Genomic DNA, 19,442 nt, shown 5'->3' with positions numbered 1-19,442 from the left:
ACTGTTGATCAGTTGCGCAACAAGGGCTGGAAAAGGACTGGAGTAATATTGGGAATGACAAATAACTACTGAAATAAATCCCTGCCATCTACCAACCATATAAAATATTTGTTCAGCCCATAACATGAGCTTCCATTCCAAAAACACAATTCTGCACATCGCAGGTCATTGCAGCTTTCAAAGATCATTTATCCAGTCCCTGAGGCAATAATAACATTAATGTTTCCATTAAATTAAATGATAGTGTTCATCATGATTTGGAAGACTTAAAACCATCAAGAAACGTATGAATTTACACTAAAAACAATTACTCCGATCTTCCGGTTTTGCAGCTAAGTTATGGTCTCTTTATTTTAAAATGATCTAAATGAATGCGTTTCTTCAGGACAAATAGAAAATGAGAATTCCTTTCACTTGCCTGTTGTCAATAGGCAGAGACTCATAGAGTCACTTTCACATTAGTAATTTTTCAAGTAGGTGGCAAGGAGGAAATCATTAGCATGGCAGACTGGGTCATTTTAAGCTCACACAAGAACTCTGCTTTTCCTCCAGAAAAAAAAAAAAAAAATCTCCTTTAGAAAAGAGTAATAGTCTTCTTGAAGCCATTACAAATTTCACCAGTCTACACATGTTTTGTGCAGCTGGTAAGAATGGGAGACAAAGTAACTACACAGCGTCACAGTAAATGGGGTCCTGTGGAAATAACTCCCTATGTTTTTCTCAATCTCTTCCCAGACACTCAGCAAAAGTGGTAAAAGCAGCCTCTCAAGTCCTCAGCAGTATGTGGCAGTACAGAGACCTGCGCTCCCTCTACAAAAAGGTAGGTGTGTGTGGTGAACTGTGTTCTGCTGCATTTGTGGGTTCTGAGCCATGCCGTACCACTTTTGTTATGTTAAAAATCTTTAGTTTCAATTTGAGTTGAGTGTGGAATAATGTTTTCTTGCCAGATTTAAATCTCAAATGACGCATATCTTTTCCTGTCGTTCTACATACATTTGTCTCATGAAAAGGAAATATCAAAAGCTAAGTCAGAACCATACTACAACCTAGTTTGGTGGTGATAGCACTTCTGTGTAATAGATTTCTTGATAACAATAATTAGAAAAATTGTTATATTCAGAAATCTGTTCTTGGAACCTGTTGGCTTTTCGTTTTCACTAAAGGAGATGGTCCATTCTCTAATAGAAACATGTCAATGAAGCTAATGAAATACACATATCCATCCTGCATTTTGTCGGATGGACAGCTAATTATTTACTTTTCTGAGCTTTTCTATTCTTTGAAGAATTTCTGCATGATTTTTTTTTTTTCTTTTCAGGAACAATTTATTTGTAGTTTAATTGTGAAACTGTGTAATTATGAGTGACCGATAAGCTTTGATTTATATATAAAAACTCAGCAACACATCATCAAAGAGTTTTATATAATCTGTTTGGGACTTCAGAATTCAGCCAGAAACGCCTAATAGGAAAATGTTGCAATAAATAAGAAATGGAGGCATGTCAAGTCAAATGCAACTTTATTATTATTATTATTATTATTATTATTATTATTATTATTATTATTATCAACTAATAAAGTAAAAACCAGTATAATCGATTGCTGAGTTTTAGCGTTTTAAGAAATTTATTTCGTACTTAGTTGAGGAAATAGTTTTGTATTTAAGCAAATGTTGTGCTTAATGTTCTGATTGCCTACCATGCTGTCCTAAATTAAACAGCGATGGTACACAGATGTTTACCTCTGATATGGTTCCTTGAAAGAATGCCAAATTAGTTACAATTCCAATGAAATGTGTGCTACCTCTGAAAGCTGTGTGAAAGAGAAGGAGCTTTCGATTTACAAAGACAAGGGCTACTTAGGCTGAAGAGTTATATTCAAGGATAAAGATGAGATCAAGAAAGCTTTCTCTAATTAAAGTTTCTTCATAATATTAAAGTATAAACTTTTAACTATGTGGTTTAAGAAAATATTCCCAAAATAATGCCTACAGTCAAACAAAATAAGCTTGTGGTTTAGTCCAGAGTATATCAATGAAGATCTCTCATTTTTTCTCAAATTGTGGTAACTTCACTTTGGAAGAGATCATCATTTATTTTAGATCTTGACATTCAAGTAGCAGATAGAAATATTCAAGAAAGTCCTATTTTATGGATACTCTAACTGAGTTGAGTATATTGCCTCATTTAACAATGAGTATATTTCAGGCAATAAAGTCATTGTTAAATAAAAGAAAGAAAGAAAGAAAGAAAGGGAGGAATGGGCCAGAAATATGTGTGACTTTTAGGGTGTTTTCACACCTCCTACTCTGGTAGACTCTGTTTGACTGGAGACCAGAATTGCAACATTTGTTACATTTTCACCTGGTGCCATTCCCTATTATACCGCACTGTGTCAAACGACCCCAAACCCTTTAAAAAAAACTGTTTACCTCCTCGTCTGTGGTGGCGCTGCACCACAAAACACTGAAGAAAATATAATCATGATCTTCTATATTTACAGCGGCCTGTATTGCTCCAGGAAAAAAAAAATACATATATATATATATATATATATATATATATATATATATATATATATATATATATATATATAGTGTAAATTGTTGTGTTGGAGGACTTTATCACGAGAGTCCAGAGCTCAAAGTAAGTGACTTCACTGCTAGTATCCTTGCATGACATATTAGGTCATGGGTGTTAGCTGCTAGAAAAATCCTATTAGTCTCCAATCCAAACATGGATTAACACGGAGTTTAGACAGGAGTGGAGTGGAATGTCACTGGAAAGTGTTTGGAAGTAAGACCAAAGGAGCAAAAAGGTGCAGGGTATGACATTGTGAAGTGGATTTCATGATTTATATATATTTTTTGTATATACCGGTGGTTCAAAGACGAGATTGCTAGAGGTGGCATATTTGTAGTTGTTTTGATAAGGACAGATCTTTTAATCTGTAATTATTCAGTCAGTTTGAGACATGTCTCTTAGAGCTGTGTGCTTTGAGGTCTTGAGGTAAAGAAAAAGTTTTGAAAAACACTGTCAAACAGCATGGAAGTAGATGTTTGTTTCTATATGAGTGTGTCTTTGAAAATGTGGGCTTTAAAAAAAAATTGCAGTAAGAAGAGTTAATCACATCCTGCAGCGATGGCACGCTGAAAGAGAGGGTGAAAGAAAAGAGAATCGCCTCATATTGGATGGCAGGCCTGCATAGCAGCGTTTGAACTTGAAGGAGAAGTTGGAAACCTATGAATAAACACTAACTCTGTATGAAAATACCATCCGAGATCACTTGAAAGACCTCTGATGCAAGAGTCATTAATAAACCAAAGCCTAAATGTGTTTGTATCAACACAAACACTGACTTCAGGATCAAGCATGTATAATAGTCTCCAGAGTGCAGTAAAGAACTACTTTTACCAGTTAATTTGGGCTCTTTGACAGAATGTGTCCTCACTTAGAATCCGTGTGTGTGTGTGTGTGTGTGTGTTGGGTGTAGCTGTGCATGTCGCATCTCATCTCCAGCTTCTCGGAGGGTAGCTGTGGGTCATCTTTTAAGTAAACGACAAATGAGCAGTCCTGTTCAACAGGGGATTTCCACTGAAAACAGGGAACCCAAGCATGGTCACTTTGCAAATAAACCTACCTTGCTAATAGGACCAGAAGGAACAAATTCTCTGAATCATCCCAAACAAACATATGCACCCTTCCTCCTTCTCATAACACTGAATTTCATATTCACAGAGTTGCACTTTGTCATGTCCCTGTTCAGCGAATTTCCTCTGTTGGCTTGGTGAGCCTCATTTCTTGATGAATGATCTGTCTTAGACGCTTAATCAGACACATTCGCTCTCACGCACGTAGAAATGCCTGTATATCATGCATACATCGCAAACTCACACAACTCAGACCCACACATGTGACAGATGGAGTTCAGGGTCAGGGAGATGCTGTGTTTGTCATACATGCGACAGATTTACAATACGTTTCAGGGATTCATAATTTATTATGTGCTTGTGCCATTTGAGTTGAGTGAGAAATTTGCGTTTGATGTCTGTGTGTGAGGTCACTGATTGCAGGCCAGAATGCTCAAGATGTTCCTGTTAATTGAACAAATGAATCTGTAAGGAGAAGTTTTATATAGTTTAGTTACATATAAAAGTCCTTGTTGAAAACAGAGCTGTTCAAATACGGTGATGCTATTGTCACCCCACAAGCACAGAGTTACTTAATTTTGTGCAGATTTTATTAGAGATGCACTGCTACCCTCCAATTTCCTTTTCAGTTTTGTAGACTGTAATCTGACATACTTTGAATAAACAGTGAAAAAATTCACTTTTAAAACCCAGAATAGATATTAAAGCAACCATAGATCCAATAAGTAACTTTTTCTGGTTTCTCTCTGATGTTCAACCTCTCTGTATTAGGTGAACAGAGACAGAAGACTGCCGAGTTAACCTCCTGTTAGTGTGGAGACTACGAGACTGCTTAGAAAGTCAGAAAGGCAATATTGTGGTGCACATCTGTGGTAAGGAGGTCTGCAAAAAAAAGTACAACTGTGGTATCTAGGTCAATCTCTTAAAGAGCAAGAAACGGGCAACAACACAGAAAGATGTAAAGGTCAGAGGCACATAAATCCTGCGAGAGCAGGTGGAACATGTGTGAGTAAATCACTCACAACTGTAAATCTCACAATCTTAGTGTGAAATGAGTAGGAGGGCATGCATGAATTGGAAAAATGAACAATACAAAAAATCTTCAATGGTCAGTGAGATCCAGAGGGAATCCACCTCTTACTGTGTGTAACCTTTTTTAAAATGTTTGCCATAAAGGCTTTCTTCTGGCATTACTAGTGCTAGAGCCAACACCCCTAAAAAGCCCCCACACATACGCCCACACACACCCACACACTCACCTCATTTGTTAAGGCACTAATCGCTTTTTACCTCACAGTCCTGTGACCTTCAGCTGACTATCCAGTGATGGTGAGAGCAACAGGCAGACTGGTTGCCTAGAAACCCACTTTCTTTGTGTTTTTGCAGTTCTTACAGTGGGAGCTGAAAGAAGGTGGGTGGGAGGAGAAGGAAAAAAAAAACTGATGAAAAGTGTAAAATAGGTGAGAATTAGTGAGACCTACACTCAGACAATTATTTGGCTACTTTTGCAAGGCATTGCAGGTACTGTATGTGGGGTTTGTTGTTGTTTCCATCGCTCTTTATATATTTATTTATTGTATTTTATTTTTTTAAACCAGTAGATTTGGGTTGAGGTTGGGTTAGGGTTGAGTTTTACCTAGCTTGTTTCTAGTTCTTTCACCCATCACCACGGCCTTGTTTTGGAAAAATATATATATATACATTTTCAGTCGGCACTGCTGCTTTTCTGATTGGCATTTTGTTTATCCATAAGTGTTGATGTTTTCTGCCAATCATTCAGAGTGAATCTACAATGACTTGCCAACTATGGGAGGAAAAAGAAAATGTTGTTATTATCTGCCGAATAAGAACTATTTTATTGGAGATTTTTTTATGTTTTGTTATCTATTTGCCCTACATGGGACATAAACATTCTAAAATAAACACACAAGTATTATACAGTTTAGGTATTGCTTGTTTTGCTCTTAGAGGACCTCAAGGAACCCTGTGGCTCATTCCTTGGCCCCATTTGTGAGCTACATCTGTCATCTGCACACTACATATATCACTCTGCAAAATACATTTATCATTCAATATTCAGTGACCGTGTTCACTTGAGTGGCCTGACAGTCTGACAGTATCCAGTCACACTGCGGTCCAGACTGCCGCAAGAAGGTTACATTGTGTTTAATGAGATTTGTTGTTGGGGCGAAGGAGAACCAAAATGTGAAATGAGGCGAGTGAGAAGACTGAAGGACTGCTGAAAAAAGGAACGGTAAAGAAAAAAAGTGTGGCAGGAACTACCTTTGAACTACTATGTGTCAGAAGATCCAGTTTTCTATTAGTTGTTAGAGCTCTGTCAGAAAATAGGGCTGCATGAACTTCAGCCCACTTTTCACTCTCATGTCTGTACCTCTATGCATATTGTTACACTTTTTCTCATCACCTCTTTCCTTACTCCACTACTTTCACCTACCCCAAAACCTTCTCTCTCTCTCTCTCTCTCTCTCTCTCTACTTTGTGCCATATTTTTTTTTTATCTTCCTCAGCTCTTACCCTGTTTGTTCTACATTCTGGACTGTCTGTCTCATCTTTTCCACCTCTGAGTTGTCTCATTCTCCTTCCATTCATGTCCTTGCACAAAACTGCATTGTACTGAAGTGATTCACCTCTCCAATGTCCTTACAGTCACCACTTTCCCCCATCTGAGAGCTGTAGACGTTAAAGCCAATGCAGGGGCACGTGTCCACATAATCTTCTATCATCTGCTTGTACTTTACGTTTTTTTTTTTTTTTTTAGGTTGCCAATTATCTTAATACTAAATTAAATTTGGTTCCAGCTCTGTGATTGTTGTTGACTCTTATAATCAATTTTCATGAGAACTGTTCTGCTCTGATCAATGTTAAACTAATACAAAGTCACCGGCTTAGCTGTAACAAGGCTTGAGCGTGTATTATTTGTTCTGTTTATTTCCACTGCTGTGTTTTGATGCTTTCTAACCTAAGAGTTTAGAGATTTTTGAATGTGTACACATTTATGGGACCTTGTGATATGCTTATATCATGTCATGTAGAATAATTTTAAATGTGATATTTTAGTTTCACAGTATATCGCTCTGAGTCATCTCTTCTGAATCATTGTTGAAGCCATTGTGGAAGTGCCTCCACCTGCTGCACACTAATCAAATGTTCTGCGTGAAATACCTTGTGGTAGTTTGAACTCTTTTCTTTTGATGGGAGATAAAAATCAACTTGATTTCAGTTTGTTAAATTTGAATGATTCCTTTGCGTAGCTGTACCAAACATGAAAAATATACAGACCTCTACCAATATGTAACATGCTCAATAATGTTGGTTGGTGCAAATAAACTCTAATCAGTTATTTTTTTTCTCTGTTGTGTGTTTATTTCCCAGGATGGTTACTCCCAGCATCATTTTGTGGGTTCTGCCTCAACAATAGAGAGAGACAGACAGAGGCCCTACTCTTCTTCACGAACTCCCTCCGTTTCTCCCGTCAGGACATCCCCAAATAACCGCTCCGGTGAGGAAAACATCCATACATACAGTATCACATTCCAGCTTGCCTAAATTAAGAGTTTGTTTTGGTCCACAATCGATTTCAGATGAACTTTCAAGCCAGCCAAAAAGAAGCGTACAATCCACAGAAACAAACTCTTGTCCGTTCAGAGAGAACCAAACATTCTTGGTGTCATTGTCCATTTCGAAGACTCATTTGTGTCTGAGGTGTAGCTTCCTGGCTGATGTCCTGACATTGTTGCTTCAACAATTCCACCTAATGTTCTTTACCTGTTATGCTATTGATATGATGAAGTGTACCAGTCTATTCTGTAACTACAAATCCCCACAATATGATGCTGCCGACCCCATGCTCCATAGTTGGGATGGTCTTCTCAGACTTCATTTTTTCTCCAAATGTAGTGACGGTCATCACTACCAAACACTTCAATTTGAGTTACATGAGATCCCAGGGCTTATCATCAAAATTAAAGAGCTTATTGTTGCTTTTTTTTCATGTTTCTGGAAGATTGTTTTTTTACTTCTTTCTATAAGATGACTTTCTTACAAGCTTCAGCCAGCATCTTCAGACAGTTTCTGGCTTCTCCATGATGTCATTTGAAAATTAAAAAACAAATCGGTTCTTCTTAATTTAACTCAAATCTAAATCTTATACAGTGCTGACATCATCGTCTGGGCTTTTCCAAATTATTGCAATGCTTAGAAAATGTATTTTATCTAAACGTCTGAAGAAAATAATAGGATGGAATAGAGTAGAATGAAAACATTCTTTCATGTTTCACAATGGGATAACTTATGTGCAATCAGAGCAGTAAATTCACACAAAGGTAGGAAAATCCACAATACAAAAGCAGTAACAAAAATAAAAAGATACTGTACATTATTAACAAAATTTCAACATAAAGACAAAAAAAATAGTGTACTCCACTCCAAAAGAATGTTAGACTGAGTAGGTTTACAAACATTTACAAAATATAATGCGTATTTAAACATTAAAAAGACTAAATTAAATAATATTTCATTACTTGGGCATTTAGAAAATAGTAATAATTGTGCACATTCTAAACCAGAACAGCTTAAACGTTCAATCAACAGAGCTAAGAAGGTGAAACATATTTTCATATCGTGCATGTAAATATCACATTCAAACTGTATCTGTGTCACATCTAAATTTATTTACATTTGTGATATTTTTTTTTTTTAGAATAAAATTGAAAAAAAAATACAGATATGTAAAACTTGACATGCAGACACATCGATTAGCCAGTAGCAGCAACTTTGACCAGTCCATCAGTTTTATACTAAGTAGCTCCTGGCATCAGTGTTTGCCATCTATTGGCTGTCATGCTATGAACTATGATTATCATTAGCCTTTAGCCTGAGCCCACTGGCCTTCATGCTTTGCACGGGTGCATTAGCATTAGCTGTTAGCATTGGTAGTAGAAGAGCCTTTAGGTGTTCTTTTTCCACACCGGGCTTAGCAAGCTGATGAGGCAGAAAAGTATTTTTCCTTCCTCCCGGCTTACAGAGGTCTTCAAGGACCCTGCTGAGAGAGAGAGAGACAGAAGAAGTGAGGGACAGAATAAGTGTGTGTGTGCGTGTGTGTGTTGTGTGCAAGCATTAGGAAACAGAGATGGAGGAAGGGATGCAATAAACAGAGAGGGAGATAAAAAGAAGAAGAAAAACAACATAGAGGCAAGAAGGATTGAGGGATGGTGCAGGGAGGAGGCTGTGAAGGCTCTGGATTTGACTTTGGCAAGTGACATTGGGAGTCGTTTTGTGTTTATGATGCCATGGAGTTGAGGGGGTAAAACGCTAAATTACTGGATATGACTCTTCATCCCCCTTCCTCTGCTTTGTACACATCCTGTCTCCCACTCCCCTCTCATGCTTTTAACTCGTCGTCTCACTTTCTCCTCTTGTCCTTCTCCACCTGCACCTGTTCGCAGCAATCCCCACCTCTTGCTTCTAATCTCTTACTCCTTCTCGACCACACACTCGCCAAGGCACGCACACACACACACCCACGCACACCCACAGACATTAGTATCTCCTCACTGCATATGCTCCAGACTGCAATCCGAGTCCTCAGAGATGGATCAAAGCAAAAGGGTGTAATGAAGGCATGCAAGCGCATTGGGAAAGAAGGAATGAAAGAGTTGATGTGAGAAGAGAATGATAAAACCGTGAAAGAGGAGCTGAGTTGAGGAGCTGAAAGACAGAGAGGGCAGCGAGGAATACAGAGAGAGAGACCTATGCCTCCCTCATGGCCACCACAGGGTACCAGAATGTTTTACCATTATGCAGTCAGACTGAAGGCCATGACAACCAGACACTACTGGCCAACCTCCCTCGGTTACTGTAACCAGTTATAACTTTTTCCTTGTGGGAAACTGGCAGGTTTGATATTTCAACTTTTGAAATCCGGCAGTGTGTAATGATAGAATTAGTGTAAATACCAAATGTCTTACAGCATAAAGAGCATTGCGCTTACACAAAGTTATGCGTATGTAGTGTATGTGGAACACACATACACGTTTTAATGTATGCATGTATTTTTTTCAATGTCTAAAACAAGAATGCTATAAAATGCATCAAGTAATATGCACCTTTAAAAATGAACTCTAGACTCTAGATTCCAAACAAATTTACCAACTAGTGATGGTTATCTGCTTCAACGGCAGTCAAATTCAGGCATGTTCATCAGATGAAACGTAACTTCTGAAAATAAGTACAAAAACTTAAAAGATGTTAAACACACTTTCAGTAAACCGACATTCCTGTATTTAAAGAAAAAAGTATTTTATTCTGATGTAATATATTAATCTTAAATCATTGCAGCTAACAGAAAAAAAAAGACTTGAAAACATCAGTCTTTGTAATTAATGTGTTTCACTTACTGAAATAATTGAATATTTAAAAATTTTTGATATGTTTGAAACATAATGGAAGTACCTGTTTGCAGATAGGTGTAAATGTTTTCTACACCTAACTAATAATACTAATACCCACACCACAGGAATGATGGCTAAAAAAAAAGGAAAAAGAAATAAATGGACTTACTTTTACAGTTATAATGTGTGAAGAAACATTACTCTTTTTTTTTAGCATCAATTACTCTTTATATTGATATTAGATTGAAATTCAGTAAAAATAAGGTTAAACACCACTACTGGAGCTGACTAACAGATAATGTATTAAAAAGAATGTATCCATTGACGTCTTCAAGTTAAGATTCAGTGAAAACCTCAACAGCTGGATTCCTTGTGTGTTTTATTGCTTTAAGTGTGTTTTATCTATGGCAGGGTTTGTCCCTGTTTGTGGCCTGTCAAGATAATCTTCAAGGGCTCTTTAGGTGATAATTTGGTCTTGCATAATTCAGGACTTGACCCGGCTGTTGGCAAGCCTGTTTTCTTGATCAATATCTCGACAGTTTCAGACTTGTATAATTTACAAGATCTTCACACACACAAAGAACATAAGGAAATTGAATATACTGTGCGGACTGAGGTATTGCACACCAGATGCAAAATTTGATATTCCAATAACATGCCCATAAGTGTGCGCTTGAATTCCCAGACGTTCCTAAACGTGCTGGAGGTGACCCTTTCTGCTGACAAGCTAAATGATGAATAATGAGTGTGCACCTTGAAAGACCAAGAGACGACACACACACACACTCGGGCGCACACGTGTGCAAACACAAGCAGGCGAAATGTGAAGGCTTCTGCTGTTCTGGGTTTATTGCTCTCATTAATGTCTGCATCCGCTTGTGTGTGTGTGTGCACATGCGTGCAGCAAGCGCTCCTGCCTCCCCCAGAGAGATGACGAGTCTGAAGGAACGCAAGACAGACTATGATTCCACGGCAACCAACGCTGGTTTCCATAGCAACAAAGGAGAGCATACATCCCGGAAAGACGGCATGGCAGGTGTGTGTGTGCACGTAGAGAGAGAGAGACAAAGTAGAATTAAATTATTTTATTTTAATCGCCTGATTCATCTTTTTATTCAATTTCCCCTTTCACCCATCAGTTATACTTCCTTTTTAACTTCCCCTTTTTTTTTTTTACGTTTATATTTTTTGCTTATTGTGTACTTCAATCTTGAACACACTTTGCTTCGTCCTTACACCTATAAATTAGTTCTGCCCTGGCCTTCCAACCAGCTGCTACTATCACTAATACTCCCCTCTTCTCCATTTACTTTTTTCTCTTCTGTGATTACCATTCTCTGTAAGCCTCTTATGTTTCACCTTTAATTTGTACTTCCAATATCTCTGTTATTCTGTAGGGGGGGGATTTTTATATAATGCCAGACTTTTAAATAAGCTGCCTGAAGTATTTTTGCCTTACTGGTTTGTAATTAGTTTATGCAGCAACAGAGATGTTTTGCTTAAAAGCAAAAAAAAAGAAAAAGAAAGCAAAAAGATATGAATGGTTAGCAGTGATGACGGTAGATGTAATTTAACAAATGTGGGGGGGTGTTTTTTTTTTGTTTTTTTTTCATCCATAAAGTTCAAGTCTCCTGCGGGTCATCTACGTTGTTCCGAAACTCTTACCTGACTGCCAGCGATGAAATCAAGCAAAACCAGGTGAGTTTATAAAAATAAGTGCACAGTTTTATTTTACATCCATAGTTTTTCAGTCTCTCAGAAATGCACGTATTTCATCACAGCTCTCCTAAACTGGCAAATGCTGTCATAATAAGGTGCTTATTAGGAAAGATTACAGCAAAATGGAGAAGGCACAGCAGATCAAAATAACAAGGTGTCTCGCTGTGATAAGAGATGCCCTGGCAGAGTTTGCAACGGATGTTCACCATCAGCTCAGGCATTCTTAAACCACCGCAACCAGGAACAATACCCGACTGGCAATTAAAGTTGTTATCCCGTTTGATTGCACTAATTATTTGCCTCTGTTTAATGTCTCTGCCGGTGAGGAGGGAGGGATAACAGGAAGCATCTTGGTCTTTGAATTGGGAGAATTAAAAGTAAAAAATAAATAAATAAATTGGGTGGATCTCTTAAAATTCTAATTAAAGTTTGAGTTCGTTCAACTTTCACCGCTACTGGTTGAACTGAAGTGAATAAGTGTAATGAGTTTTTGAAGCGATAGTTTTTGTTTTTTTTACACAACCCTGATGCACACAAACACAGCTTACCCGTGTGAGAGCTGGAGTTGGATGTAAATTGCCCTACCTCCGCCTGCCTGTAATAGAGAATTCACAGCATGAGTTCTTGTCCCTCTTCTGCCTGCTTTTTAAACCCACTTTCCTTTGTTTTGTTTTTTTTCCCCTTTCCACCCGACCCCCTGTTTTCCATTTTGCTTTACTTCTCTCCTATTTTTCACTTTGCTCCCAACTACTCCAACTCCTGCGACTCTGTCCGCGCCTTCTGCACTTACCCCACTTGCCACATCCAAACCGCTTCGCCCCACCAGAGTCCAGCCCCGCCCTGCGTTGTGCCCCCGCAGCCCCAGCAGGACAGCCCGTCAGCAACCATGCTAAAAGACTACGACCTCTACCCCCCTCCTCCCTCATTCCCCCAGCCGCAGCCACCACAGCCTCCACCTCACAGCCAGAGTCGGAGCTTCGACGAGGCCTACTACGACGATCCAGGACCGCCGCCTGTACCGTCGCAGCCGCAGCTGCAGGTGCAGGCCCAGCCTCAGGCCCAACCGCAGCCGCCTCCAAACGCCACCGGACCACCGCGAGATCCCCGGGAGGACCTTCGAATGCACCTGGGCCTCAAGTCGACTGGCAACTACGTAGACTTCTACTCAGCCTCACGGCCGTACAGCGAACTAAACTACGAGACAAGCCACTATCCAGCTTCGCCTGATTCCTGGGTGTAGTTTGACCGTGACGATGGGAGGGAGGGGGCAAGCGAGGGTCTGTGTGTGCTTGTGTGGCAGGGATTATTTTTTGCAGGAGATTATTAGCAGACTAAAACAAGGTTAATCTAAGTGGCAGTTTGGAAAAGAAAGAAAAAAAAAAAGACTTTAAAATATGATAGGGAATTTGTGTTTTTAAAAAAAGAGCTGTGAATGAATTTGATGGAGCAAGAAGGGAAATCAAGCAGAGTGACAAAGAGAACCTGTGCATGTGCATGCCAACATTTTTTTTATTATTATTATTATTTTTCTAGACCACTTTACCTTTTTTAAAGTTAGCTCCATTTCATCCCAAATTGGAGTAAGTGGGAGTTGATATGAAGAAGTACAACATGTATAAGAAGTGGGGAAAAAACGTGGGAGTGTATGTAAATGCCTTGAGTGGAGGGATCAAGAAATAATAGAGTGCTGATGAGGAGAGGCTCTCACTCTGTGGAAGCAGGAAGGGGTCTGACCTTCTATTGCCGTCAGAGATAAAGAGAGATGAGAGACCGAGATGGCATGAGCATTTTCAAGGAGGTGAGGAAAAATAAAAGCACAGAGAAAGATGAAAGCACACCAGCCTCAAGGGACGAAGTGGATGTTTACCATTTCACCAAAGTGACAAACGTAGCACTGCTTTTATTCAATACTTTTTGTTGTTGTTATTGTTGTTGTTGTTGTTGCCAAGACCTTGCTGCGTGTAGAGTCTTAGGTATTTGTTTTCAAAGAATGTCATTTTGAAGAGACTGTAGGTCATGTATTTTTTTTATTTATTTATTTATTTTACATTTGTTGTTTTTCCTTTCTACTTTTTTATATTTACAAATTCTTATTTCCTGCGTACACCTAAAAATGGGATTTAATGTGTATATTACACGTTTTGGATGGACTGCTCATAAAAATCCAGATTTTTATTTTACGACTGACTGAAACAACAAGCGAATTCACAAAAAGCTAAACATGAACACGGCAATCAGGAAAGACGGGCTAGCTGTGAGTGGACAAATTATTATTATTTTTTTTTTCTTTTTATTCCCTCATTTTATCCCGGGCCTGAGAGGAATCCCTGCCATGTTTGTGATTTGCTCACTCCATCAATTGCAATTTCTCAAGTGGACATAATCAAACATCAAGAGCATCTTAAAGGCCGCGAGAGCATGGAACTGGCAGAGCAGCGGCACTCGGAGTCCCAATCAAGAAAAGTGCTTTTTTTGTTCACTGCCAAAAGAGTATATAGATGTATGTTTAAAGCACACTCTTATGTCTTTGGAAAGGACTGCTGTTTGACTTTGGGGTGGGGGGGGTGATACGTTCGACAGTGTTAAAATTCAGCAATTCCTTTTGCATCAAAACTCGTCCGTTTGGCCAAATCCACCTGTTCATGTCAGTGTACAGTAGAAGTAAAGAAAAGGAGACACATCACATTGTGCCAAACTTTGACAGCTCAAGGTCCTAGAAGACTTCACAGGGAGTTTTGTCAAGGTTTACAGATATTAACTGGATGGCTGTCTCTTTTGTTTGCAACTTTGATTTTCTTGTGCTTTAATCAGGTGAAGCCGTACTTATTGCTAGGGGATTGTGGGCACCTTCTCCCTCCCGTAGTTGTACAGATCTGCCTCTCCGTTCCGGCCGAGCATGTGTGGGCGTGCGTTTGGGACACGTGTGTGTTTACGTATACGTGCATGTGTGTGACAAGAATGTGTGGCCCCCGTGAGTGTGCTCATGTAAGCATGAGCGAGTGTATCTATGCATGCATGTGTGTAGTAGTGTGCGTATGCCTCCGTTTGCGGGGGTGTATGTGTGTGAGAGTTCCTGTGAAAAAAGATCAATGTCCAAACAAGGCATTCCTGCTGACAGTTTGTCCAGTTTTACAGCATAAAAATAAAGATAAAAAAAATTGAAAAAAATCACTAGATTGATTGTTCAGACAGAAGACAAATCTATAAATACATGAACATAAATATAAATATATAATTATATAGATATCTAATTTTTATGTGCTGATGTCGATGTCACTAATTGCAACAAATGTTCGCCGAAAAAAAAAAAAAAGTGTTGTAAAACAGGACTCTTGTTCACTTGATCCAAACCGTAAAAATGCTGATAAGCCCGCCCCCCCACACTCACACCCTCCACTGTACACACACACACACACACACACACATGCACACGCCCCCCTACAGTGTAATCGAGACAAAACAGAAGTTCCACCTGAAGATGCTCTGGCTCGAGTTGTGTGTTATCGTGTGTCCATGCTTCTTAGATGATCCTGCTGAGTGAAGACCGTACTTGAAACAGGAGGGGAAAAAAAATAAATAAAAGACTCTTTTCAAAAACTATAGTCTCTGCATCTCTCAATCTCTACAACAAATTTCCTTTTCACTGAGTTGTCTACTTTTTTCCCTACATTATTCACGGTAGGAACCGTTTTCCCTCACACTTGTTTTTCTCAGAACTCACAAGTCATCGAACGGGATAGATGGTGTTGACTGATCTAAAATGCTTTGATGTGCTTTACAACCCACACCTTTTGCGTCTTTCTTGGGATTCAAGTGTGTTAAAAGATCTAACAAACGTAAAAAAAATCAAATAAAATATTGAAACTTTTTCCCACACCAGCTTCATTTATATGCAATCCTTTTTTTAAAAGAAGGAAAAGAATTCTTGTCTGTTTCTCTAAATGCTGAGAAGTTATTTACTGTGCCAAAGAGCAAGACTTTTTTAAAGACGTAGATCTGTAATAAAATGATTAGGCTCTTCTGGGAAAATGTTACAATTCTGAATGCTGGAATAAAAATCAGATGAATTCCTTGTTATTTCAACATAGTTTGAGTCACTTTAAGGACTTGTGCTGCTCTTCTTCCTAACGGTCTCATAAAGTTATTTTGATCCTAGCATAGTGTTGACTCTCACTTCAAGTCAGAAGAATACCAAACTACCACCAAACACAGTTCCTGATGTTTAAATATCTTTCTATCCAATCATGTTTGAAAACAGCCATGCTTTCATTGAGTATCTTTTTCACCGTTGTAAATGATTTGTAGTTGTGTGCATCTTTCTGTCATGTGTTTTATTGACAGATCAGAGGGGACATGGAGTGCCCCTTTGCCATTAGGTTAAGGCAGATTTTGTGAATAACCAAACAGTGACATTATATTTAGTGTTGCTTCTGTATTGCATAAGTTTACAAATCTGATATATTTTTTTTTAATTCTTCTCACTGATGAAATTCATATCAATCCAAGTTTCAGAAACGTCAGGACTGATAAAGGATCAGAACTTACTTTTTGGATGGTACATAAAGAATTAGATATGCATTAGCTTTTTTTCCAAATCACATTTTAGCTTCAAGAGAATGAATGAACTTTAAAACTATTGAAGCATGGAGTCCAACATAATAGCTTTTACAAAAGCAGACAATTTGTTAGCATTGTCTGTGTAAAACAGCAGTGTTGACAAATTAATATAATTTTTTCCTACAAAAAAAAAATCCTAGGGGCTTAAATGACATGTTGTATTAGAAGGCTTTGTATAATAGGCATGTTAACACTCCTGCTCATAACGATGCCTTTCAGATACCCTATATTTAATGTACTTACACAGCGCAGACAATGATAGGCATGACACTCAATTTTATATTTTCTTTGAAGCAACCCCAAGTGACAGCAGTGGGATGCAGTTAGAGCAGTCTCCATAACAGATGCATAGAGATGCAAAGGCTTTTACACACGCCAGTCATTTTCACAGTACTGTCTGGAATAGGCTTAAAGATTCAGTAATGGAAATTCCCATTTTCCAAATCATATAATTTATTATTTTTTTTGCTTTGCCCATATAGGTTGGGTTCCATTTATCTAGATATCCATTTGGACTGAGTTAAATATCAAGCAAATAAAATTAATGGATTTGTACTGAAGAGAGTCACATTTGCTACAATCCATTGGTATTCATGTCTGCCCCTCCTCCTCCTATTCTCGCCTTTTTTTTTTTTCTTTGAGGCTGTCTAGCTTGGCCTGTGAATTGCGGTGTTGGGTAATAAGTCCATTGCGTTGATTATTAGCCTTTACAATAGAGGCACGGCTTCTCTGCCTGAATGTAGTCCAACAGTGAAAGGCTGGCATAACTTAATGTGGCGTGAAAATAGCTCTTCAATTTTCCTGTGCGCAGCCTTTCTAGAAACTGCTCTGTTTCACCCTGCGGATGCCTCCGGCTTTCTCTGTTTCATTCTGTCTTTGCCAGTGTTCCCTCTCGACTCTCATTGCACCCGTGCCCATTAAGTCATGGCAAAACTCCAGCTATGTGGCTGATGGTGTGTGTGCGTGTGTGCGTGTCCGTGGGTGTGTGCGTGCGTGTGTCTACCCATGCACATTCATGCAGCTGCATGTCAGCAAAGAGTGGGAGAGGATTGGGTTGAAGGGAGAGGTCAGACAAAGTGAGATGTAAGGGGAAAAGGAGAAGACAGAGTGGTAGGGTGTGGGGGTAATTTATACGATGAAAGTTTTTGTGAGAAATTGCACTAATGAAGATGTGAAGCAAGCAGGTCTACTGCGTGTTGTAGATAGAACTCCACAAATCAGTCTTTTAGTCTGAACTCAAGAAATGTTTAAATGTCAAGAAGATCTAGTAGTCAAAAGACTTTTGAAAATAAAGTATCAAGCAAAAGTATCCTTGAAATTTTTTCCAAACAAAGCGTTTCAGAGGAAATTTGTTGGAGAGTGGCACAGAAGTGCTACATAACTGTGAAGTTGACTGAAAATGTTATATGGTTTAAATATGCATTTTCTATACCTGCTTGTCCTGGCAGAATGACGAGGGTTGCTGGTGCCCATCTCCAGTGGTCATTGGCCAAGAAAATGGGTTCACACTCTCCAGGTCACCTGTCCATCATATTTTTCCTCCAATTCTTCCTCATCCCTAAGGAAAAATTGGAGAGATCTAGTAAACTAAATATCATGTGTTTGGACTGTGAGAGGAAGGAGGAGTACGTGGAGAAAATCCTGTCCATCACCAAAACAAACCAGAAGTGGCTTAGAGTCAATCTTTAATGCAGTAACACCTCCAGCTTGAATTCCTCTGCAGCCTCACACCTCACTGCTACCTCAGAGGTCCTGCATCTCTCTGACATACTTCTCCTCCACTCCAGGCCTTCTTTCTCATGCAATACCACAGCTGCTAACTCTACCGTGCACGTTCTCTAAATCTACAAAAAACACAATGCAGTTCTCTTTTCTGCACTTCTCCATCAGCATCCTTTAAGTTAAATTTGCATCTGCCTTAGTCTTTCTTGGCATGAAGCCATACTGCTGCTCATAAACGTCTGATCTAACCCTCTAGCTTCCACCACTCTTTCCCACAGTTTCATTCACGTATTAACTTTATTCTTCTGTAGTTGTTACAGTTCTGTGTATCTCTCCCATTGTTAAAAATCAGAACCAGAATTCCTTTCCACCCTCTACTGCTCTACTACAACCTACGCTAGACACTTCCATACCTCCATTAGGACCATCTGCCTTTCCCATCTCCATCCTCTCCCAAAGCTTGCCTCACATCTCCTTTACTAATCTTAGCTGACCCACAGTAGTCACCTCTTATACTCTTTTCACCTGTTAGTACATTTCTATCCCTATCCTCAATCCCCCTAACTTGCTGCACATCCTTTCCATCTCTGTCTTTCTGCCTCACTAGCCAGTACAAGTCATTCTCTCCCTCTGTACTACCTACCTAGCATACAGGTCATCACACGCCCTTTGGTTAGCGTCTGCCTCCTCTACCTTCACCACATGCTGCCTCTTCCTTTGCTCTTGTCTAGTCCTCTCAGTGCCCCACTTGTTCTCAGCTAACGTTTTTCTCTATGTGTGTTCCTGGGTGTTTTTGTTCCACCACCACCAAGTCTCATTATCCACTTGACTCCTTCCAGATGGCACACCAAGTACCCTCCTACCTGTCTTGCTAATCACATTAGCTGTAGCTGCCCTGTCATCTGGAAGCACCTCCTGACCACCCAGTCTCAACTCCTTCCGGAAAACCCCCCACTTTTTTAATGACTAGATGGATGGGTGAACAGATGGATGGAAGAATTGATTGATTTTTTTTTTTTTCAGTGTTTAAATTAACTTTAAGGCTTCAAAAATGTAAGAAATTCTTAGCACTAAGTCACCTGTTTAGAAAGATTGCTTTTTACTACTGCAGCTACTTTGGTCTATTAGATGCAGTATTTTGTCATCTTTAAGTCTTGATGGATTTAAAAAAAAAATAATAATATTCTATAAAAAAGCTTTCTTGATTGCTTTGGCTTTTTACTTTAGTGCCAGGTTGTTGATAGAAATATCTAGTTGAAAGATCATGTATTTTTCATCCTCCCTGAAAATCTGAATCCAACCCAAGTTTTGAGATAGTCAGAATT

General features: G+C 39.0%; 1 protein-coding gene across 11 annotated transcripts in view; it reads left to right on the top strand.

The window, feature by feature from the left end:
- Positions 1-19,085, top strand: part of ctnnd2a (catenin (cadherin-associated protein), delta 2a) — a 219,618-nt gene extending 200,533 nt beyond the window's left edge. For 5 of the 11 annotated variants that reach the window (XM_044104670.1, XM_044104673.1, XM_044104674.1 and 2 more), the window contains 5 exons: positions 736-820; positions 7,043-7,169; positions 10,964-11,095; positions 11,681-11,757; positions 12,605-19,082. In XM_044104670.1, coding sequence (XP_043960605.1) covers positions 736-820; positions 7,043-7,169; positions 10,964-11,095; positions 11,681-11,757; positions 12,605-13,018 — 835 coding nt within the window. In that variant the 3' untranslated portion in view covers positions 13,019-19,082. Of the gene's footprint in view, positions 1-735; positions 821-7,042; positions 7,170-10,963; positions 11,096-11,680; positions 11,758-11,840; positions 12,574-12,604 lie in introns of those variants that run through there. The other 6 variants (XM_044104679.1, XM_044104675.1, XM_044104676.1 and 3 more) reach the window with 5 other exon arrangements.
- The last annotated feature ends 357 nt before the right edge of the window (positions 19,086-19,442 follow it).

The sequence above is a fragment of the Gambusia affinis genome, linkage group LG21 (assembly GCF_019740435.1).
Source record: "Gambusia affinis linkage group LG21, SWU_Gaff_1.0, whole genome shotgun sequence".
Classification (NCBI taxonomy): Eukaryota; Metazoa; Chordata; class Actinopteri; order Cyprinodontiformes; family Poeciliidae; genus Gambusia; species Gambusia affinis.
Note: the sequence above shows the minus strand (reverse complement) of the source record. Positions and strands in the feature narration are given on the sequence as shown.